Below are 24,772 nucleotides of genomic sequence, written 5' to 3' on the forward strand. Positions count from 1 at the left end.
AAGAGGGAGAAGAAAAAGGAGGCAGACTCAATGAGGGAGGTAGGGAAAATAAAGCTGACAGAACAATAAGGCAGAGCTGCACAGGAGAGAGAGAAAGAGGACAGTTTGAGATAGAGAGTTTCCAGAAAAAGGCAGGTACAGTCACATCCTGCTGGCATGCAAAAAGATAAAGGAGTAGGAGGTGCAAGTGAGTCTTTTTAAGGGCAAAGACCTTGTGAGATACTTTATGATATTATGTATTTAATTTGTAAAAACCTCTGACTGTTTGCTCTTGGTTAGTTTGCCAGCTGTTGACTTGCATGACTTTCTTTGTGTCGCCACATGCATGCATGCCAGTGTGTTTGTGTGTGGGTGTGTTCCTGCCAGGTTTTCATAGTGGATGCATGTGTCATGCATTTTTACTGCACTTTGCCCGAGATTAACTGTTCACCTTTTACGGTTGGGAGGGAGGTGGTATTGTCAGTCAGCCATAGAAGGAGGAGGGGTCGACGGACGAGAGAGTCTGGGAGGGAGGTGCAGAAGGAAAAGGAGTGGCCTTCTGCTGATAGTCTCCCTCTCTACCGGAGTAAAGTCTTCTCTCAGTGGCAGCTTACAGGAGGGAAAACACACCAGAAGTTTTGAGACACAGAGGAGGGAAGGAGAAAGAGGAAAAGACTGAGCTGTCTCCAAACCACATTTTCTCCCAGGTATGTAAAGGCAGCTCACAGCCAGAGTCAGTGTTTGAAGGAAACAAATGATTCAGATGTGTGCTTTCTGTCTCTTAAACCATTCATTATAGGGAATAAGGGCTGTGAGTGTGTGAGTTTACCTTTCTAAAGTGATAGTGAGCACACCCACAAAGTTGACTGAGAGGGTGTGTACACTTAGAATCAACACTATTGAGATGATAGTAATAACATGTGTCAAGTTCAATATCATTATGTCTTTTTCTTACACTCCGGTTGCTCAAGATCAAGTAGTGATGAGTCTGTGGTGTGTTCCTGTGATTCCATAGAACCATAAAACATGTTGCAAGCAGTCTTGAGTGCAGATAATAATTGTTCCGTCTTCCTTATAGGCTGTATGTGGGTTTTATACAGTCATGGCATCAGCAGCTCCACCAAAAAGGATGGTGTCTTCTGTCTTCATCACTCTGGCTGCTCCTCATCGAGCCACTGTAACACAGCAGCAGCCTGTCCTCCAAGCTCACAGCGGTGCAGTGAGAGACAAGCCGCACACTGCTGTACGAGTTAGGCCGAGCGACAACATCCCCGCCGTCAGACACAAGAAAGAGGATGACCAGCAGTCCGAGTCTTATGGCAGCATAGACGGCAAAGGCCGGACTTTTAAGGGGGCCACGGCCCAAACGTCAGACCCTCAGAGCCCAAAACCTGCCCAACCCGGACCCAGCGGAGTAAAGCTGCGAGGAGACGATCGAGGTGCTGCAGGTATTCATGACTAAACCTATTTTTCATCTTGGATTTAAGGCAAACTGGACAAAACTTAGCGCGCCTAAAATACATGCAGAAAATGACCCTCTATGTAAGTGATGGCACCAGGGCCTGGCTGACCGATGTAATATGTTTTAGACCTGTCCTTCCATATCTTTGTTTTAGAAGTCTGTTTTTGAATCATTTGTTGAGGTGGGGGGGATTCCAAAACTACTGTACATATGATTGCTGCTCTTTTTAAATGAGATTATATTGCTTTCCTTCATTACAAGACCTAAAGGGTAACACCATCGCGTTTACACATTGAAGTCTGTTTACAAGGCAGTGAAAAGAAGTTAAGAAATACTGATAATTTGCCTCATGTGATGTCATTTGAGTCTTCTTCAGTTGGGACTGAAGACAACGAGTTCTAAAAATATTAATAATTTTGTGAAGTTAGAAATAAATGAGTTTAACAGATTGCTGTAGTCCGCTATCCTTCTCAGTTTGAAGCTAGCAGCTCGAGGCAAGATTAGCTGCCACTAGCACAACACCACAAACTGACCAAACTGTCAGCGATCAAGCTGTATTGTGGGTAATGTGGGCACCAGGTTGTGACAAGTAAGAAGAAAGTGTGGGAAAAAATAACAAATGTCCATCGAGAGTCCGACAGCGTTATAGGAGCGCAAACACTAAATAGTGTATTCCTCTTTTAATTGGAAAACATTCTTATCCCTCTCCTCATTAGCACTGGATTCAGGATGTATTATATGCTATCAGGCTGGAAAAGACAAAGCATTATCTCAGAAGAACAGCTGCTACATTTGAACACATCTGGCTTTTTATGAACATGCAGAAAATGTGTCACTTCAGTTTGACAATGAGAGAAAAAACACATAACCTCCTAAGCTTCTATTCCTCGCCTTTTTTATACTCATTTATTATTATCATCATTTTTTACATTTTCTACTTACTTATTCCTGATTTTCAGTGCTTACTTGACACTTATTAAATAAAAAGCATCTGTATAAGTTGCTACCAAGTGATTCAAAATAATATGTTTTTTGGTCAAATAGATCTCTTCCCTGCTCCTCCTCCTCCTCCTCCTCCTGCTGCTGCTGCTGCTGTGCTGCCTTCATCTCAGGGAACATCGCTCTCTGAAGAATCAGCACTTCCACCACCTCCTCCTGCCCAGACGCCTCTCTCCCACCCTCTGACCCCAGGCCAGCAGACAGTTTACAACAGAGAGGTATGCAGACTTCTGTCCCAGTTGCATCACTCAAATGTTCATGTCTACCACTGTCATTTACACTTGATCCCACTTTTCCTCAAAACAATTTGCCAACTGTAGACAAGTCATTTTTTCCCCACAGTGAACGATTACAACTTCCCACAACTTTTACAGATACTGTATTATGCTGTGCAGTGGTCATAAGGAATAATCTGCAAAACACATTATGAAGGAAAAACAGTTGTTTTAGATACGACTGAATGATTAAAAACACTTTGTTGTAGGAAAATGCGTACGATTCATAAACACTTTCCAAGCTGTAGATATATTATAATGTTTAGTTCACATCTTTGCAGGCCATCTCTGTGCAGAAACAATTAAAGTGCCGATCAGGAAAATGGGCTGAGTTACAGCAGGAGGTCGAATAATAATTTATCTTTCTTGTACCTATACAATGTATCCCATGTTTTATTAATGTTTTGTTTGTGTTTTCAACATGTTGGATAAGGGCTTAGCAAAAATTACTTGTATACCCCAAATATTTTGGTTATCTAATTCCTTCAGAGGCGCCTCATATTTGTATTTCTGTAAAGAAATGTACTTTTATTATTATTTTAGCTTTAAATTGTGTTTTCTACCTCTGTTCAAGTTTGGTTAAAAAATGCTTAAATGGGTTTAATCTTCCAATATTTTTATTCGAGCATCAAACATGACCACTGTTTGTTCAAAATCAAGCATTTACTTAAGTGTGGGGTTCACTTTGTGAGGCCAAACTCAAATGTGAACTTACATTAACAATGTGCTTTACATTTGAGGTGGAAACGAGCACACCATCTAGTGGGTTAAACCAAGATGAACAATCCCACGGGATCCATAAAAATGACCAAGACACGAGCAGGGAGAGTAGAGGTAACATGATCTCTAGTTACACATTTACCACTTAGGCAATACATATAAATGTAATCCGCTTTGTAATTTGATGTTTGTGTACCATGCAGATGTGTGCGGCTTCTGTCGGAAACCCGTGGCTCTTTCTGAACCTGCAATAGAGGCCTTAAACAGGACGTACCACGACGGTTGTTTCCAGTGTAGATCTTGTGACATTCCCCTGGCTGGTAAACAGTACTACAACAAGGCTGGCATCCCACTCTGTGAAGACTGCTACCAGGTAGATCAAAGCCAATACAGTTGCACTACTGGATGTTATTAAAGCTGCAAATATAAATACAATCTTTCTAAAGGACCATATCAATGTTGTTGCATTCTCATTAACTTCCAGTGATGTATGCTTTACATTAATGCTAACTGTTTTATAAAGACTGCTGTGAATTCTTTTTAACATTGTGGTTTTCCCAAACCCTCCATTTAGCAATTGGTTTCCCTTACTTTTACTAAAACATGAAAATCATGTCATGAAAGTCGTGAAATCCTTCCATCACATCAACATTATGTCACCTGTTTTTAGTATCAATGTTATGTTAGTGCACGGGGCAGTTAGATTGAATTCAAGGCTAAATATAATGTAAAAAATAAAAGAAGTACAGACGTTCATTGTAAAGGATTACCTATCCGGTTTGTATTCTTTGCAAAAAGAAAGTGGGAAAAACAATTAAAAAAACTAAGCTGTCTTTTGGAGAATGACCAACAGTCACACTTAAGTGGTTTGTATTGAATGAGGTTAACAGTGGAACATGTGGTATTGTCTTTTAATACTGCAATGTATTCCATTAACTATTTATTTCTGTCTCTTAGGCCAGCCTGGAACTTTGCTGGGCGTGTGGGGAGGTTATCACAGACCAGGTGATCCGTGCACTGGAGCGAGTGTACCACCTTTCTTGTTTCACTTGTGCGACATGTAAACAGCAAATTGGGGAGAAAGCTTTTGCTCAGGGAGAAGTTGGAGAAGTTTATTGCCTCCAGGACTATTACAGGTATGAGCGTTCAGAATTATGGGAAGCATCACACGAAAAACGTCCTGTACACAATTTACCAAAGAGGTTTTGTGTAACAATTCCTGAGATAATACACCAGCAAATTGCTTTTGAAGCCGTTCTAATGTGTAAATCACTTTCACTGTAGACTTACAACACAGGGTTGCAAAACTCACTCTTGCTTTGCCTCAGCTTCTCTCCTCTAAAATGTTGTCTTTAAAGGAAGTATGCTCCAAAGTGTAATGCCTGCAACCAGCTAATCATTCCAAAAGAAGATGGTACTGACAGCTATAATGTTGAATGCCTGGGACACTCGTACCATGAGAACTGCTACAGATGTGAGGTAGGCATTCTGCAAGCAAACAGTGTTTACTAAACAGACACACTGATAAATATGCAAACGCACATTAATCACCCCCTAATCAAGTCTTTTCTATTTTCTGCAGATCTGCGTCATCCAGCTCTCTCCTGAACCAAATGAGCATGGCTGCTATCCTTTAGACGGGAAGCTGCTTTGCAAATCTTGCCATCTGAACCTGGTTTCTGGCCAACACTAACATTGGCCTTACAGCCCGAGATGAACTACGACTGATGGAAAAGTGCCACGAGTCTAGGTTCAAAGAGACTTCGCATGGGCAATGTGCATGACTCTGGAATAACAGAGTCATGCACAATAACGTCACACATCTTTTTCCAATAGAACGACAATGAAATACGGCTTTTTTCTTCTTCTTTTTTACAATATGCTTCCTGAAGATTCTCCTTTATTCTTTTATACTCGATCATTTTGCACTCAATAAACTACCAGAATGCACCAAATATATTTATCCAACAGCCATTGCAAAAACGTATGGCAAGCATTATTTGAATTCTTGTAAATCTCAATCAGTAAACTGTTTCTCAATGACATTAACCCTTTATATTAATAAAAAAAAACTTTATATTAAAAGAATGTTTATATAAAAGTAAACTAATATATTTTATCTTGAGGCAGGCTCCAACATGGCATTTGTTAAACACACATACACTATCAAAAAGTAATAAGATAAGAAAATTGACAACAGACTTTTGATGTGACAACACTCTTCACTGTACCACAGGGCCTATATTGACTATTTTTGCCTCAACAATTTCCATTCATTTACAATTAAAGCATTAAAGTCTCAGTCGGATTGTTTTTGAATTTATGTTCTGTATCTCAAAACGGCATGTTTGTGGAATTATATTTCTTTGTACAATAACATTTATTAAAACATTCTTGGGTAAAAAATATTTCGTCATTTATTCACGTTTTTATGAACCACACTTTTTATATACTATGTAAACATTGCAATCTTTTCTGTCTGGTCTTTGCAGTAGGACTATTTAGAAAGAAATCACCAGTTAATACACTCTATTCTGCCACTAGCTTATGGTGGCTAATATTAGCTAATGTTATCAAAGTTTAGATAGATATTGTTGTGAGACATTACTGAATCTCTTTGGTTACTTTAGGAGTCTACTGATGGTACTGTTCATATTTACCATCATCACTTTGTGGCCACAGTGGCCGTTGTTCAGCAAAATGTATCGTCTCACTTTAGGTTGCCCATTAAATCCAATTATGTTTAATGAGAGCTGGCCAAAGGGGGCAAAGGGTCGGAACCTAGTCTGGTGACCCTTTCTGACCAGCAAAATATGTTTTGTTTTTAGTTTTTGCGAGTGCACACATTGAGTCTACTGATCAGTTTTGACCATCGATTTTTAAATAATTTATCAAGCTAAAATGACAAACATTTGCTAGTTTCAGCTAACTGTGATTTGCCTTCTTTTCTTTGTCATTATCAACTGAATAGCTCTGGTTTTCAGCCTGTTGTGGGACAAAACAGGTAGTTTGACGACGTCATTTTTGGATTCTGAAAATGTGACAGTTTCCACATTCGCATTTTATAAAACTAATAAGTGATTAATTGAAAAATAATGGTCGAAAGATTGCCATTAAGCCCTAGTTGCCATTAAGCCCTAGTTTCCATTGACTGGGTTGCGATAATCATCAGCCTTTATAGACTTTATTCAACTTGAAAGGAATAGTTCAACTTATTATGATTGAACGAAAGTTAAGCTTTTATCCAACACTGTCACGTTCAATTACGATTGGATCTCCTTTTCTGCAACTGGGATGTATTATAATCAAGAACATTGATTACCTTGCAGACAAAAAGCGAGTGACTCCGCGATCAAACACTGCTCGCGGGCTGCATGCAGTTTGTTGTTTTATAATAAATCGCGTGCTCACTGTTGTGTGCATTCGTAACTCTGTCAAGCACGCCCTGCATACGAGCCCGGGGCCGCGCAGCTCGCACCCAAAACCACCAGGAGCGAGTCTCACGCGCGTCCACGTGCATGGATTGAGGACGCATCAGCTAAAGCTAAACGGGCAGCAGCCTACAGGCCCAGATTATTCACGGAGTCCCCCGTCGTTCATTTTGTTCAGGCGGACCGCCGACAGGCAGGGATTAGAAACGTGCATGATCATATGTGTGTGAAGGGGGGAAGAATCGCGCAAGATGGTTCGGGAAACCAGACACCTTTGGGTGGGAAATTTACCCGAACATGTTCGAGAGGAGAAAATTGTGGAGCATTTTAAACGGTAGGTTACGCAAGAGGGATCCTCCGTTGGCCAAGCAGCGCGCGCTAGCTTCAGTACTAACGTTAGCCAGTTGCAACAGTCAGCCTGCGACTAATGCTAACACAGCTAACGTTAGCATTTCTTAAGTTTCACAAGTCGGGGTTTCCTATGTGTTGTCTGTGCTGTGTTGCAGCACAGCTATATTTGTTGAACTGAAATTTTTGGTATGGAACCACTCAAGTGTAAATGTTTACCGTTAATATAAATTGGCCAACTTTTGCTAAACCCAGTGGGCTAGTAGCTCGGTTTTCTAGCCACCGAGCTACCACCCAACCAACCATTTTGTGGGAAGTCGAGACGTTTACATGATCAGTACGAGCCAAAAGGCAGCTAACGTTAGCTGGACAGCAGGTCAAATAACATGAGATGACTTGTGCTATTTTAGCCAGTGGGAACGTGCGACTCGTGACGTTATTTCTCTGATCAACCGTGTTTGAGAAATATTAAAATGTGAAGAATCAAAAATCTGCGACGACCAATAAACTCACCAAGCTGATAACGAATGTTAGCAAGTTGTTGATCAGCTCGACGTCGGTAGCCATCACTATTGCTTACTTAAATTTAGCTAACGTACGCTGTGTTGTTTTCAAATAGGGCAATTTACATGTAAATTGCAAACCAGGTTTTGCTCCCAATAGCTAGTACCCAAGTGTTTGAATATAAATCGAGCTAAAAGCATAAACGTGTATGCCTCCCATTGTTTGTAGAAGTAATTTAAACCCATATAGGCTAATCTTAATCGTTTTGCTAACGTACGTTATGTAATGGTCCCTGAACTCAACACGCTCACACACAACACACGGGAACATTACATCCAGTCATCGTTTACGAGTCCTACTGTGGTACAGCCTTACTAGCTAGGTGTCTCGTGCTTTTTATAGTTGTTAAACACTGATATTTGACATGTTAGGTCCCAGAGGGATCTTCGGTTTGTTTAGAAACCGTAACACTCCCAACATTACTTGTAACATGACGTGTAGTCATTAGCATAACTATTGCAGTTTTTGCTGTTAAGTGGTCAAAAAAGAAACATTAATGTTAAGTTACTTTGGTAATTGGAGGTAAATAATTCCCCTTTTTTATTATTATTTTTTTTTTTGTATCACTGCTTCTTCTGCTCTCCATTTACCAGGCTCTGGCATACAGAGAAATGGCTACACTTTCTCTACTCTTAGCTGGTGCATGTGTAATTTCCTCTTTGTTTTTCGTTGTAATTTCCACAGGTATGGACGTGTGGAAAGTGTCAAAGTCCTGCGGAAGCGAGGGTCAGAGGGTGGTGTGGCAGCCTTTGTGGATTTTGTGGATATCAAAAGTGCGCAGAAGGCTCACAACGCTGTCAACAAGATGGGAGACAGGGACCTTCGGACTGACTACAATGAACCTGGGTCAGTCCCTAGTGCTGTTCGGGGCCTTGAAGACAGCTCACCCTCGAGCAGTCGAGATGTTACAGCATTCACTAGGGGAACAGTTGGTCCAGTGTTTGGCCCACCTGTTTCCCTTCACACCAGAGAGGGACGTTATGAACGGAGAATAGATGGGTAAGTGGACGCGGCCTCCCCATACAATCCAGGGGAATCTAGGTATTGGATAGGTGTAAAACCGTAACACATAGTGGGGATATGCGTGAGGGATAGATGCCTCAAGGGGGTTGCACAAAGGTAATTAGGGATCGTTCCACTTTTCATCATAATTGACTCGCCTTTCCCATGGGAACTAATTAAATTAACTACACATTATCATTTGGTAAGTTAACTATAATTCGAGGTTTGACATCTGGTTTGGATATTACATCTGTGAGGAATATCCTGTTGAGTTTTGGATTTATTACATTTTGTGGGGAACTACCGTGGGGATCTTTTGGATACTTTTCAAACATTTTCCTCCTAAATATGGGATCTAACCTCGATTTTACTTGGAATCGCTTGAAAGTGGAAGTAAATCCCAATTATAAAGGATGTACTTTTCTTTGAAGAATCTAGTCGGGTAATATATCATTATGTCAAGGATCTCCCATCTCGGGTGGTCAGTTTTTTCCCCTCTTGGCTACTGGCGATGGATGGACTAATTTTACCATTTTTTCGCATCTGTGGATACAGCTTGTTCTGGATTAAAGTTTTCAACAAGTGGATGGAAGAACTTCACATTTGTTACACATCACAAGAAATACCGATATATAGTTCATATATTCAAGGCTATCTCAGTCATTTTAGGGTGAGATTAACTACATGCAATAACCAATTTATGTCCCAAATACGGAAGCTATTACAAGAAGACTTTGCAAGAACACGGAGGATCCGAACAACAAGATTGTGGAGCTATTCTTGTTTAGGATTGATGGCCATGAAGACGCATGAAGACAGCCTAGTTGGGATGTACCCTCCTGGATGTACGCACATCCATGTTGGATGTACTGATGTGGGCCCTAGTGTGGATAGGTGTAGCAACCATTTATCTGGATTACTCGAGGCGTGGATGTAGCTGTGTAAGGCCTCAGCTCGATGAGGAGAAGAGCACTTTAGAGTATGTTAAAGAGAGCTGAAGACAACTTTTACCAAGTAACTTGAAATGTTACTGCCAAAAGATGAAGCCTTCCAGTACGTACGCCCCATAAGATCCTTGGATTGTGGAATTAAGATGCCTGTGAGCCCACGAGGAGTTTATATGCCGTGATCATAGTGTCTGCGAGTCTACACGCTTGTATGATTTTTAAACTACTTGATATTATCGGTGGAACGTAACTTTTGGAACTTACTGACGTACAAGACAAGATTGAGCCGGTTGGATGTATCTTCCATTTGGGCACCAACTTACTCTAGTCGACCTGGAATTCCCTCAATTCCCCTGAAGTTCATCATATTTTTCTTTTAAATCCATATTTATTTATTACGGTCTTATGTTACTGTAGTTTTTTTTTTTTTTTTTTTTTAAACAAGTCCAGAAATCCATAAAGAGGTCCATTTCTGTGATTGTTTTGTTTTTTCCTTTTTCCATCCAGTGAAGAGAATTAAGTAGCCTAACTGGATTATACATCAACAACCTACTGGCCTGGTGCTCCACAGTATTTGAAGATAATGTGCAGTGCGATTCAAGAGATCCGTTTTTGCCTAATTAGATCATTTGATTTTTCCCCCTTGGTTTTTTATTCGGGCTCTCACATTCTGATCCACCTAGAATTTATTTGGATTAGTTTCGGTTACTTCTTTCCAAAAAGGTTGGTATTGCTCTGCCCTCTGCATATTTTCTTTCTCTAACATTCCTTAGTGCTTTGTCTAATATTAGGTTTTGCACTGCTTTTAGGGAAAAGATTGATTTGATGCAACAGAGGAGAACATCTGTTTTATAAAATGCATATATAATACATATATGTAATTGTCATTTCTTTATGCAAGTGCCTCTTCTTTTTTTTCTTTTTTTTCAGCAACACATAAATACTACAGAGTATTATTTTCACATTAAGTACATCTATCTGAACTGCATGGCATTTTAAATTTCAGTACCACTGAGCTCCTCGATGGGAGAGTTGTACGGTTGAATATTGAAAAGAAATGTTATATTTTTATTTTCTTTTTCTTACCAGCAATAGTTCATGAACAGTCAAACTCTGAAATCAGCTCCCCTGGACACCCAGAGCAGCCAAATGTGCTTAATGTTATTGCAAGTGAAAGTAATTGAACCACACTAAGAACATACTTTCAACATTGCTTAATTAATTATGTGTTCATATGAGTAGATCTTCATAATGAAACAAAGAAGGTAGTACTGACAAAGTCTGGGGCGTCTTTGTTTCACGTGACTGTTTATGAATTTACAGTATAGTAAAGTGTGCGTGTCAGAAAATGAAATGTAATTTTAGGCTGCTGACAGTTTAGCAGTGGCACAAAAGTAAAGTCAATTTTATTTATATAAGCCCAATATCAGAAATTTGCCTCAAAAGGCTTTCCAATCGGTACAGCATATGGCACCCTCTCTCTGTTAACCGTTGTCTGTTATAGTGTTTACAGACAGTGCCAGCATTTGATAGCTTCACCCCATTATGTCACATCTTAATGAATCAAATAGTTTGACCTATTTGTTGTGATATATATATATATATATATATATAGAGAGAGAGATGTTTAGAAAAAGACACACACACATGTCTCAAAAGTTACATGAATGAAAATATGCAACTTTTGTTGTGAAACTTGTGGCTGAAAAGTTGTTAAGCAGTTCTTTATAGTTACTGTGAGGAACTTTGAATTGATTATAAAACAGTCAATTTAACACTTGTGCCTCTTTATGACCAACATAAGTAAACCAGACCAGCCCACCGCGGACAGACCCAGAGCCGGCTACGCTGCTGCCTTCGACCAGCAGTCGTAAGTGAATGAAAGTGAAAGTTCCTCGTGGTAACTTTTATCAAAGTTGAGCACTTCTGTTTTCTTAATTGATCAACTGGAACCCAATAGAGGGGATCAGTGACCACACATTGCCAGAGACAGACAAATACATTTTGCTACGGCAAGAATGAAAGGATCTCTACATTATTAAGTATCAAGCTGCACAGATTATCTGGCCTCCTTTCAGCTGTGTCCTTGCTGTACCGACCCATTTAGATTTTCGCTGTTGTGCTCTTAAATGTCATATTTTATTAGGAAATTGTTGTTTTTTTCTTGACTTTTTTTCGACATCCTCATAGTAATTCCCTTTTCCTCCTCTCTGCCCTGTTCTCATTTCACAGTAGCACAGAAAGCCGTGAACGTGCGTATGACCACAGCCCGTACGGACACCATGAGCGCAGTGGCACTTTCGAAAGACAGCGTCACTACAACGCAGACTATTACCGTGATCGTTCCATGTTTGCTGCTGCTGGTCCAGGAAGCAGTGCCATCGGGGGGAGCTTTGAAGCAACAGACCCACATTTTGACTCTAGAGTTCGAGACCCCTTTACTCTGACTAACTCTACACGACGTGACCTATACAGAGATGACAGAGGACGACGGGTTGATAGAACCTACCATCACCGCCGGAGCCGATCATCTCATTCCTCACAGTCGAGGCACCCTTCCCCACAACGGACCACGGGACAAACCCCCAAAACGCCTCATTCCCCTAAAAGAGCTCCTTTGTCCCCCGGGAGAGGTCCACAATCTCGATCCCACAGCAGATCTTCGAGCTCCGATTCTGTCAGCAGCACCAGCAGCACGGGCAGCGGCAGGTGTGACAATTATGTTACGATATTAAAGCTTCATGGGGAAACATGAACGGGTATCAACAAAAACTATTTAAACTCAGACCGACAAGTGTCTAATCATTGTTCTTCTTTTTTGTGACGACAGCGATTCAAACAGCAGCTCCAGTGATGGTTCTCGGGCGCACTCTGCTCAGTCTTCAGCTACACACGCCCCGACTCAGTCTTCTATGGGGCTTGACTCCGATGAGCCACGCAGAAGCTTTGGAATTAAAGTGCAAAATCTACCAGTGCGCTCCACGGGTGAGTTTCTACATGTCAAGACTCTCCCACAGAGTCATACCAACAACCACTTTTACCTCTCATACTCACTCAGAAGTATCAATACATTGTCATGTCCTGAAAGGGCTGGAGGACACCATCTTATCCATAAAATGTATAAATTGCTTTTGCCAGAACTTGGAAACAAAGTGGACATAAGTGCACACATCATCATGTAGATAAAACAAATCCAAATTAAGTTGCACAGGTGATCATGTGACCGTGTTCAGAGGTTTGGGTTCCTGCAAATGTGCATTTCTGTTGGTGTACAGAAATCTTATTTTAATCAAATTAACTTTGTGTTATGGGCTTTAATGGTTGCCAGAGGGCATTGTTTCAAATTGAGGATGGAGACCTGAACTGCTGTTGAAATTTCTAATGCTGATTTATATACAGCAGCAGTGTCCAATCATGCCGTTGAAAGCTATTATCTATTTAACACTTATTTACATGCCACGGGATAGTAAACTAAATTGTACCTGCCAAGAATGTTTTACCTACTAAAGTGTACACGCCATTAGTAGCATATTTACCTACTCCTACAAACATTTAAATTCTTTAAAGGTACTCCATGAAATGTACACTAAAGAGGCTAAATGTGATATAACGGTACAGGTTTTCAGTACTCTTTTTGAAGATAAGCATTGGAGAGTAATCTTTTTTTTCTTTTTTACCGTCTACAGACACGAGTTTAAAAGATGGACTTTTCCATGAATTCAAGAAACATGGGAAAGTGACCTCAGTGCAGATCCATGGAGCTTCAGAAGACCGCTATGGTTTGGTGTTCTTCAGGCAACAAGAGGATCAAGAGAAAGCCCTCACTGTCTCCAAAGGAAAGCTCTTTTTCGGCATGCTTATCGAAGTCACGGCCTGGAATGGCCCAGGTAATTGATAAAAAATATACAAAACAGCAGTGTGATGAACACTTGGTGCCAACAAATTAATTCACAAAACATTATTACATAAAACAGTTTTTGTGACATTTAGCAGCATGTCAGTACTGTTGATGATAAACCTCGTCCTTCCCCTCAGAAACAGAGAGTGAAAATGAATTCAGGCCCTTGGATGGTCGGATAGATGAGTTCCACCCAAAGGCCACAAGGACACTGTTTATAGGCAACCTTGAGAAGACCACCAGTTATCAACAACTCCTTGACATTTTTCAACGCTTTGGCGAAATTGTGGTATGCTACCATCTTACTGAACTGTAAATCGGTACATTTTACGTTTGATACGGGTCTCTAATTGTTCTGTCTTTTCTCCTCAAGGACATTGACATCAAGAAAGTAAATGGAGTTCCCCAATATGCCTTTGTGCAGTATTCTGATATTGCCAGTGTCTGCAAGGCCATTAAGAAGATGGATGGAGAGTATCTGGGAAGCAACAGACTAAAGGTAGTGTTTTTACAGTTAACAAGAGTATAATTTCTGCTCCGAGTAAGTTTTCAATGTATTCTGTGTATATAACACAGCTGCTGTTCCGTTTCTCTTTGAAGCTTGGGTTTGGGAAGAGTATGCCCACGACGTGTGTTTGGCTCGATGGTTTAGCAACCAGTGTCACAGAGCAATACCTCACACGGCATTTCTGCCGCTATGGACATGTAGTTAAGGTAAGGTGTTGTATTTTCTCTTGCTTAAGATTTAATGCTGTATAGTTTACACAACTCTAAATGTATTGTTTTGTCCTTTTGTAGGTTGTGTTTGATAGATTGAAAGGGATGGGCCTCATCTTGTACAACAACACAGATTTTGCTCAGGCAGCTGTAAGGGAGACCAAAGGTTGGAAGATTGGAGGCAATAAAATAAAGGTAAACAGTAACAATCATTGAGTTTGTTAGTAAAATGTATTTTTCATGCATATATGTATTTGTGGAGAACTTATTTATTTAATTGATTTGTTAAAGGTGGATTTTGCAAGTCAAGAGAGTCAGATGGCATTCTACCGATCTATGCAGGCATCTGGTCAAGACATTAGAGACATCTATGAAATTCCTGCTGAACGACGGTAAATTTCCCATGGTTTGAATTGCATGCATGAGATATTGACCACAGTTGTATATGCATATTTGAAATGTAAGAAATTTGTCAATTGATAAAATTGCTATTTCAAACCGTTCTTTCAAATTGAATCAACCCTGATAAATACATGTTGGATGTAAAGTGAAAATCTTTAGAATAACAATGCCGCAGCAAAATATTTTAGCCCTTCTTAATCTGAAAGTAACTGTGCTACTTTATGAAAAGATAAATTATTTAGTTTAACAAATGTCATTGCTTGTCTCCTCCCATTCGCTCTACAGAGAGGAACGCAGACCTCCATTCCATGAATTTCCTACAGAAAGGGCTTACTATGAGAATATACGAGCAACCCCTGGCATCTATCCAGAGGAAGCTCGACGAGACTTTGCTGCTCGCAGTAGAGAACGTTTTCCTGAACTGGAACACTATCAAGGGGAGCACTTTGACCCACGTTATCATGAAGACCCAAGAGACTACCGGGATTACAGAGACCCTTTTGAACAAGACATCCGGAAATACACATATATTCAAAGAGAGCGAGAAAGAGAGCGAGAACGTTTTGAGGCTGACCGCACCAGGTGGAGCCCTTCCCATCCGAGGCGCCCTGTTACTCCTACAGTATCGCCTTCACCATCTGAGCGGGTTCCCAGAGACCCAGAACGTCGGGTTTACAGCCAGTCCTCTGAGCGAAGTGGTAGTGTGAGTTCAATGTCGCCACCACACTTTGATAAATCTGAAAAGACCCTGCTGGAAGTTGCCACGAAGAGTGATAAGACCAGCCAACCAGATCGTGTGGCAGGTGCTGAGAAAACCAAACGTGCAAAACGAAAAGAGAAAGGTGACAAAGACAAAGCTGAGAAGATTAAATCAAGGAAAGCAAAGGGGCAATCTCCATCCAATCCTCTACCTGAACCAGAGCTTGAGACAAGTTTAGATGGAGGGGCTGGAAGAGGACGGGGATCAGACCAGGATGCTCATGAGAAGCAGAAAAGTAAAGGGGATGGGGAGTCTCTTGCTGGAAATCAGTCGTCAACTGCTCATCATGACTCTGTAAAAAGTGAAAGATCTGAAGTGAGTAAAGGTGAGAATTCAGACTTGGATGGAAAAAACAGACTCAAGAAACATCTAAAGCCTGACGTTGGAAATGATGGGAAAGATGCATCAGTGGATTCAGATCGGCTTGCTGCAAGAAAAAGGCGCTTTGCTGATTCCGGTGGCAGGACTATTCGTCAGAAAAGAAGCAGGCATGAGGAGGAGGATGTTTTTCCCTCCTCTGAGTTTAGTGCTAGTGCTACATATTCAAAAGAGTCGGACACTGACAAAAACAAAGATTCACAACGGAGAGATTCAAGACTCAAGGCTGAAAAAAGTGGCACTCAGAAGGATGGTCAAGAGGACCTTAGAGGGCAAAGAGAGAAGTCAGAGGGATCTTTGGATCCACTGGAGTCAAAACGACATCCAGGGCACACTTCATCCCGAAGGTTTTCCCATGAAGTGATTCCAGACCAAAGCAGTATAAGAGAGCAAGAACACCTCGCTGCTTTCAAATTTGGTGCTCCGAATGCTGACTCTGACAAAAGTGGTAAAAACAAGGAAGGCTATGTTGATATTGACCTCTCTCAGAGTTACCGCAAGCAAATGGAGCAAAATAGACGGTTGCACCAGCAGCAACAGCAGCGTGAGTCTGACAAATCGGACAAACCAGGAAGTCCTCTAGGAAGTGAAGCAGAGGACTTGGAACATCGCAGTCTTGTGCATGAAGTTGGTAAACCACCTGAGGATGTCACAGATAATTTCCCATCTCACAAACTAAAGAAACTAGACCTCTTTGAAACTGACCCAGGAATTAAGAGGGAGCGAGTCTACAGGAGCTTTAGACAAAAGAGTGAAGATCCTGACTGGAACAACATCTCTCCAGGACATCAGCACTTCCCTCACCATGTGGATGAGGACTTCGTGGACCCTTCTCAGAAAGAGTTATGTCGAAATGAGGAAAAGATTCACCCAGTTCTGGAGCTATTAGTCAAAAGGACACATAACACACAGGCAAACAAGCCAAACACTCCTTCACTTAGTGTGGAAGAAGAGCAACAAAAGAGATGGGAGAGCAGAGTTAACAAAGACTTGTTACCTGACCTGAACCTTTCTGGAAGTCTAAGTAAGAACATTCACAATCGCAAGCGTTTGGAATATGGTATTTGGCATGACTTGGAGCCTGGGGAAGTACGATCTGACTCTGAGGAGGACCGGGAGAACAAACCCCACTCTCCCATGCCGTCCACATCTATGCCTTTTACCGAGAGGCCAAGGGTTGACAGGTTTTCAGACCCCAAACTAGCACATCTTGAAAGAAACAAATTCTACTCCTTTGCACTTGATCAAACTATCACACCTGATACAAAGGCTCTGCTCGAACGTGCAAAATCTCTATCCTCTTCAAGAGAAGATAACTGGTCATTTTTGGATTATGGTTCTCACTTTGCAAGTTTACGCAACAGAAAGGATACTGAGAAGGTAGAATCAGCACCGCGGCCGACACCTTCCTGGTACATGAAAAAGAAAAAGATTCGAAGTGGATCCGAAGACAAAGTTGATGACAGGAAGGAGGAGCCTCAGCCAGAGGAGCAGGAACGCAGGGAACTCTTTGCCTCACGCTTCCTTTACAGCCCCGTCTTTGAGCTGGACTCTAGACGACTTCAACACTTGGAACGCAAACATGAAGAACCTGAACATACACACAACCAGCAGCCTGGTCAGCAAGGGACAGGAGATGGTGAACTTGACACGGGGCCAGTTGTCCTTTTCCATAGTCGTTTTTTGGAACTCACACGACTGCAACAGCAGAAGAATAAACCCCATCCGCTGCAAGAGGTGAAAGTAGAAACCGTGCCCATAGATGAGATTAAAGTGGAAAAGGCACCTGTTCAAGAGCAACACGCTTTGCAGTCGCCTGAAACAATGGAATCTATCATGGAGCCAGAAATTAAACCGATCAGTCCTGCTGAAGAACTGATCTCTGAACCCAGAATCACACCAACTTCTGTGGTCAAAGAAGAGAAATGTGTTTCGTTAATCCGAGCCCCTCTATTTACCCCTGTGTCTGTCATAAAGGAAGAGATAAAAGAAGAGGTGACAGAAAATGAACCCGCCATACCCATGCACCACCCATTACCCGAGGCACCATCTGACACTGAACCTGCACAAATAGCAGCACCTGAACCCAGTTTTTCAGTGTATAGATGTAAACTGTCTCCATCTGAAGGGAAATTGGATATTACTGAGGATGTAAAACCTCCCTGTATTGAAAAACCATGCCGGCGTGATTCTCACGATGAGTTTGTTAGCATTTCAGAAGCAGAGCTGGATCCTGAGACAACACAACCAGAAGTGCCTGAAGCTGCTAGTCCTACACCACCTAGTCTTCTAGAGGAAGAGAAAGAAAGCCACACTGTTTGGAAAGCAGAAGCAGAGCCCGAGGTAGAGAGAAAACTTCAAGTTAGTAAATTGCAGATGCCCATTGATAATGACACAAATGACGAGCCAGTCTCACCTCAGAAAGAGCATAAAACAAAAGAAATGAAAAATAAAAAGTGCAAACAGTCACCTGCTCACGTTTCTCCAGTTCCCATCATATCAACACGCAAGAGTGAGCGCATTGACAAAGAGAAGCTGAAACGTGGATCATCCCCAAGAGCTGAATCAAGGTCCACAGGTAAATCTCCTATTCATGGATCAGAAGCTGATATGTCAGAGCCGGGCATATCCGCAGGCAGAGCAAGACGAAGGAACGTTAAATCAGTGTATGCCACTCCAGTTGAAGATGATGCGCCAGTTCGTTCTGGAAAGGAAACGGAGTCGCCGCGCTCTGCGCGAAAGCGAGCTACAGACAAAGATGCAACACAACAGAATATCGAGCAGGATCCACCTGCCCCAATCCCTACAAATAAACGGGGCCGTCCTCCCAAGAATCGCAAACAAGGCGATGAGAGTTCAACAGTTAAAGTCGAAAAATCTAAAATGGACAATAAAGATACAGATTCAAATGAATCCGAAGGTGGGGAACGAGTGTCAAAAGGAAAAACATCCCCTCATGGCACAAAGAGTTCATTGAATCCAATGTCAACAGTCCTAGGATCTGGGTCAACAAGGAAAGGGGAAAAAACTGAGGCGGCTGATTATGATCAGGAAATGGATTTCACAGATGAAGATTCCTTGGCTTTGCAAGATTCATCAAGTTCATGTAAAGAAGAACCAACTATAAAACTTGACCAAAAGAACGAGGAGAAAGACAAACAGGGAAAGGAATTGGGCAAAAATAAAGATGTTTTCCATGAAAAAGCTTGTGAAGGTAAATCAAATGGGGAAGAGACGGATTCCCAAGTCTTGGAAGAGAAACCCACTGTGGAAAAAGACCGGATTGTTCGAGGAAAGACCAAGCTGACAAGGACTCCCAAGTCTCCTGTTCTTAAGAACCTCAAAATCAGACTGAATGTGACGGAGGTGAAAGATCTTCTTCAACTAGGGGATGATGAACAAGAGGATTCTTTAAAAAAGTTAAAACCGGGTGACCAGAGTGATCATGTTTCAAAGTCTACTAATGCCGACAAAGATGAAAAGGAAAATGCCACTTTGGAAAACAAAGAGCTTCTGGAATCGCCAAAAAATTTAATTTCACAGCTGGAATTGGAGCAGGCTCTGAGGAACATCGCTAAACTTACCGATCCAGCTTTGCCAACAGAACCATCGACGCAACCCGTCCCGCAAACAGAAGTGAAAAGTGAGCCAGAGGAAGAAAAGCCTTCCAATCCTGCTAGCGAGACAGAACTCATGGCTGCTATTGACTCCATAACTGCTGAAGATGGAACTGTATCATCAGCTCCAGCAGCTCCATCAGCTCCATCAAAGGCAGATGTAGGTTCAGAACCTGAACCAGACTTGATTTTGCCTGCCAAGGAAAATGAACCTGAGGCAAATATACCTGCTGTACAGGAGGAGGCGGTCTTATCTGCCACACCCAAAAAGGGCAACAAGGGAAGACCTAGACGTTCTAAAGGCCCAAAGCAAGTAAGAAAAGATTCAAAGGAAGGACCTTCAATCAGTGAGGAGTTGACGACTCCTTTAGCAGATAGCCCACCTTCCAGTGTAACGACTGTTCCTGCCGCAACTCCATCAGCAGCAACTGCTGGGGTTATTACTTCTACTGCATGGAGGCCAGAACCGGAGCCTTTAGCTGTCATGGTTTCAGATGTAAACGCAGAGTCCGAGTCATCTTCTGAAGAACCGATTCAACATCTTAAATCTGTTAACCCCCAGTCTAAGAGTCAAATATGCCCAAAGCCTCAACAGGTGCCACCTGAATGCATCTCCCCATCCCTGTCTCCCCTAGCCAACAGGCCAAATATCAGACCCATTCAAACAAGCAGAATTCCTGTTTCTCCACCAGATTGGCGCCATCAGGCTAAAGAGACGGGAGTCTCCTGTTTACCTCTCATGCCGTTGGCGTCCAAGGAAAACCAGCCTTTACCCTCCGACTCTGAAAACATGGATATAGATCATGGCACAAGTGACTTGAGGCAGATTCTTATGAAACATAAAAATATTTCGTTGCCAGGCAGTAGTTCTATTCCGAGTAATCTACCCACCCTGCGAGATCAGAACCCCTCTGAAAGTAATACTCAATCAGCTGTTGTGCCAAACAAGTCACCACTTTCTGGCAGTGGGATGGCAGCTCATCCAGCTCCACCTATTGTTCGAGCTCCAGCCTCACTATCATCTCCTGAGACAAAGTCTGTGATCTCTGTCATTGCGTCCACTGCAACCTCTGTTATCAGTCGTGTTTGCAACCCTCCTGAGCCTCCTGAGGACAAAGTAAACATGAACATTGGAAATCCCTGTGTCGACATGACTCTACCCAAAGCAGCCTATAGGCCCAGCAAAGACGATGCTGGATCATACCACGGACCATCTGTTGGTGATGGAGGCGGAAGTGCTGCGCGCTTCATTGTCGAAGGCCCGACTCTTGGTACAGGGTCTTGTCCAGGTCTGAGAGTAAATACTTCTGAAGGAGTGGTAGTCTTGAGCCACTCAGGCCAGAAAACGGAGGGACCACAGAGGATTAGTGCAAAAATAAGTCAGATCCCACAAGCAACAGCAGGTGACATGGAATCTCAGCAGCTGGTGTCCATGCCGCAGATAAAACAGGAAATGTATGGTCATTCTCATTTAGGACTTCAGAAGGGGCCTTCATTGCAGACAGATCACGGGCATCCTGGTAAGACGCAGTCAACTTTGTCTTCTATTAAACAAGAAAGCAGTGGTTTGGAAAAGATGGAATCTACTTACCAGTCTGGACCTCAAGGAGTAGTGAAGCGTCTCACACAGGGTAGCCAGCAGGTAATGAGTTACCATCAAGATTACATGCCAATAAAACATCAAAAGAAAATGGACAGTGCTGATCCTCACAGTACGGATGGAGCTAAACAGACTTGGACCTCTGCTATAAGTCCTGCAATTAGCCCCCATTTGCCCTCTCCACCTGGCAACCATGTAGGATTTGTTACAACGGCTGGTGACAGAGCAACCTCCCACATCAGTGGGATCAAACAGGAGCCGCGATCCCCTCGCAAGTCAGGTCAGCCACACACTCAGTTTACTAAAGTGTCCTCTCCCGTTGGCTCCTCGTCACCTAAGGGCCTACCAGTGATGTTATCCACTGGCCTTCCTGCCATGCAACAGTTTATTACGGGTGTACACCATGCAGAGCAGTCGGTTATCATGCAACCTCACAGTGTGCCCGGCGGCTTGGGACGGATGTCTCCTCACCGCGTTAACCAGTCTATTCCAGTGGGGCATCTTGTCCAAGGAGATGTCCGGGTCAATACTCCCCCTCTGTCTGTGATGAGCTATGGGATGCACAGTGAGCCGATCGCCTCTTGGTCTGGTCCCATGCAGTCACGGCCCACCTCACCCCAGGCTGTCGGCAGAGACAAGGTTCTCAAGGTGAACCCTGGTTCTTTGAGGGGTCATGACGGGGAACAGGAAGAAGCCAGACGCTTCCACCAGGCTTCAGGAAGACAGTCTGCTACACAGTTAAAACCGGAGCCTATGCAGTCAGATCCTCGCGGGCCTCTGCGGAGCAGTGTCCCGTTAGAAACGTACATGGCACAAAGAGATATGCGTGTCCTCTTGCACCAACAGGGAGAACGATTGGCCACTGACTCTCATTCCGGACACATTCAAGAGACCCTTCCCTCCTCTTCTGCATCCTCCAGCCTGCCCTTATCTTTGTCTCCAAGAGCACATGTTCTGCCTAAAGGTGTGTCTGAGAAGGATATAACCAAGCCATTAGAGGCCAAGAGACCACACTCTCCTCTTCCTAAAGATGGAATGATGGCGATCAGACAAACCGGGCAAGCTATGGCATCTCCCCAGAGAGTTCAGCTAATGCCACCAGGATCTAGTGGCTCATTCCCAGAGTATACTGGGATGTACTCGAACCCGAGAAGCATCCATTCTCAAATACCAGAGACGTCTCCTGTTGGACTTAACCAGCCACCACTGACCGTCACACCAACCATGGTGAGTTCACTCCACTTAACACTCCAGTTTAGTAGGTACTCCTAGCTAAAGGTAATGCAGTCCTGGAATAAATCCTTCCAGCATGAATGTTGTTCAGTTTTTTTTAGAGAGCTGTTAACTTCATGGGCATTTTGAAAGCTGTGGTGATAAGCGAGGCTGCCAATAATGCATGCAAATGTGGGTTTATATTTTCACATTGGAGAAACTATTCCTGACGCATTACACTATTGTCTCGAATCCTCAGGGTGCAGACCCCCAGACAAAACCAGATGGCAAGATGTCGCAGCCTGTTAATATGGTGCAGCTGCTGACGGTAAGACAAAACTCGTATAAATTGTGTTCAGGGTTGTGTATCTGAACAAGAGCTGTCTTTGTCTGAAATACTTTATCTTTTGTTTTGTCTCTCATTTGAACAGAAATACCCTATTGTGTGGCAAGGCCTGCTGGCACTGAAGAACGACACAGCTGCAGTCCAGCTGCATTTTGTGTGCGGTAACAAAGCGTTGGCTCATCGGTCGTTGCCGCTTCAAGAAGGAGGCGCGTTGCTTAGGATAGTCCAGAGAATGAGGCTCGAGGCTTCACAACTAGAGAGTGTAGCCCGGAGAATGACGGTACGCGTGCTTTTGTCTTACTCCCGTTGAGTCATTTTTCTGTTTCATGAAATGGAGTCTAACAACATTTACATTGTTCTCCCTACAGGGAGACACCGACTTCTGTCTTCTCCTCGCTTTGCCTTGTGGACGAGATCAAGACGATGTGCTGAACCAAACTCAAGCTCTTAAATCCGCTTTCATCAACTACTTGCAGGCAAAGTTGGCTGCTGGTATCATTAATATCCCCAACCCAGGTTCCAATCAGGTGAGACATGACTGCTAGTGTTCAGGTTTTTCGTTTTCATGTGTTTTCAATATATTTAATAATGAAATATACATACAAGTTACATTAGTGAAAATAATCTCAAACGATGCACATAAGCTATTGTAATTGTAGTAATTGATTTTTTTCTCTGTTTTTCCAGCCTGCCTATGTGCTGCAGATTTTCCCACAATGCGAGTTTTCAGAGAGCCACTTATCTCAGCTGGCCCCCGACCTTCTCAACAGGATCTCCAGCATCTCACCGCACCTCATGATTGTCATCACCTCTGTGTAACCGGCACTGCTGGGAGCCGTATTGTCAATGGACGTTCTTGCGGATGAGCCTCAGGAAACCAGAGGAATAAGAACTCGTTTTTTTTCCCCTTGACCCAATGGGAATGTGTAGGATGATACCCTATCAACGCTTTTTGTTTTAAGTCTATTTTTTCTTCTGTCACTCCCGTCGGGTGTTTTGGTCTTTCTCAAAAGAAGTCCGAGATCGACAAACCAGTATCAAGTCTTATTTGACCATTTCTATGCTGTATTTCTATTTATTGGAGTTTTATTTTAATGTTCGAAGATGCTCTGAAGAAAAAAGAAATCAGGATGTTTGATGAAAGAGTGACTATCTTGGTGGCCTTTTTTCTTTCATCGGTCTTTTATTGATTGTCATATTCATTTCTTCGCAAGGGTGGATCATAGAAGCCTTTGCACCGCAATGGCTAAAAAGACATTTCAACATGTCATTTTAAATAATTATGTACAGACTATCTCTCCCAGGCTTTCTCTTAGAGGAGGAATTAATTGTAAAACTCTGGAGACCCTGTAGAGGACCACGTGCGTTTAACCAGCGCTGCTCTTTTTCTCACAATACTGAAGCAGCACCTGCCTTTGCAATGAACAAGCTACATTATGATTTGGGAGTTTTTGAATACAGGACTTGTAAATATTTTAAATATTTAAACTTTGACAATGGAACTTGGACAACGTGACAGAGACTTGAACTCTGGGACAAACCAGAATGCAGAGTGTGAGATTTAGATGGATATCCTTGATTTTTGGGTGTAAATACTTGTAACACAAGAAGGTTGGCGAACTCTGCCGTGGAGTCTGCTGATTGCACTTCATATTTTGTAACTCAAATAAAACAAACTCAAGAAAACTTTAATATTTAAGACATAATCCTTTGGTTTTTATATGTCATGTGTTTTATTTGGTAAAAATGTCTATCGAGCTAAACCTTTAATGCTCAAGACGTGCCGTTTATTAAAAACCAGGTTACAGTTCATACAACAGGTTTACGGTAACATCAGAAGGGGTTGTTAACGGTGTGTTGAGTTCAAAAGCCAAATGTTACGGCACTTCGTATTATAAAATAGTCGAGCAGGGATAGACCAGCAGAATAATGAAAAAATAAACATGAATTCTGTTCAGGTAAACAATTATAAAACGGTGGCAATTGAATAATCACCTGCTCATTTACATAAACAAATGTTACAATTCATTGGTTTTGAATTGTTAAGTAACTGGCTCTGTTACATTTACATTGAGGGGAGCTCACTATGTGCTTAAATACTGCTTTATTTTAAAA

General features: G+C 42.3%; 2 protein-coding genes across 3 annotated transcripts; both read left to right on the forward strand.

Moving 5' to 3' along the window:
• Positions 1-81: 81 nt before the first annotated feature.
• On the forward strand, positions 82-5,820 carry fblim1 (filamin binding LIM protein 1). 2 transcript variants are annotated; one of them, XM_079265909.1, is made up of 9 exons: positions 82-187; positions 447-686; positions 1,058-1,427; positions 2,486-2,658; positions 3,456-3,549; positions 3,639-3,808; positions 4,393-4,571; positions 4,794-4,914; positions 5,018-5,820. In XM_079265909.1, the coding sequence occupies exons 3-9, from the start codon at positions 1,082-1,084 to the stop codon at positions 5,126-5,128; spliced, it is 1,194 nt and encodes a 397-aa protein (XP_079122035.1). In that variant the 5' UTR covers positions 82-187; positions 447-686; positions 1,058-1,081; the 3' UTR covers positions 5,129-5,820. The 2 variants fall into 2 exon arrangements, with proteins under 2 accessions (XP_079122035.1, XP_079122036.1); XM_079265910.1 differs by having other exon boundaries at positions 185-686.
• Positions 5,821-7,109: 1,289 nt separating this feature from the next.
• On the forward strand, positions 7,110-24,333 carry LOC306775424 (msx2-interacting protein). Its single transcript, XM_079265849.1, has 15 exons — positions 7,110-7,200; positions 8,463-8,777; positions 11,960-12,436; positions 12,558-12,712; positions 13,414-13,614; positions 13,763-13,914; positions 13,999-14,124; positions 14,226-14,339; positions 14,424-14,537; positions 14,634-14,734; positions 15,030-22,326; positions 22,571-22,639; positions 22,743-22,937; positions 23,026-23,184; positions 23,345-24,333. The coding sequence occupies exons 1-15, from the start codon at positions 7,118-7,120 to the stop codon at positions 23,474-23,476; spliced, it is 9,690 nt and encodes a 3,229-aa protein (XP_079121975.1). The 5' UTR covers positions 7,110-7,117; the 3' UTR covers positions 23,477-24,333.
• Positions 24,334-24,772: the final 439 nt, after the last annotated feature.

The sequence above is a fragment of the Melanostigma gelatinosum genome (assembly GCF_949748355.1).
Source record: "Melanostigma gelatinosum genome assembly, chromosome: 3".
NCBI classification, from domain to species: domain Eukaryota; kingdom Metazoa; phylum Chordata; class Actinopteri; order Perciformes; family Zoarcidae; genus Melanostigma; species Melanostigma gelatinosum.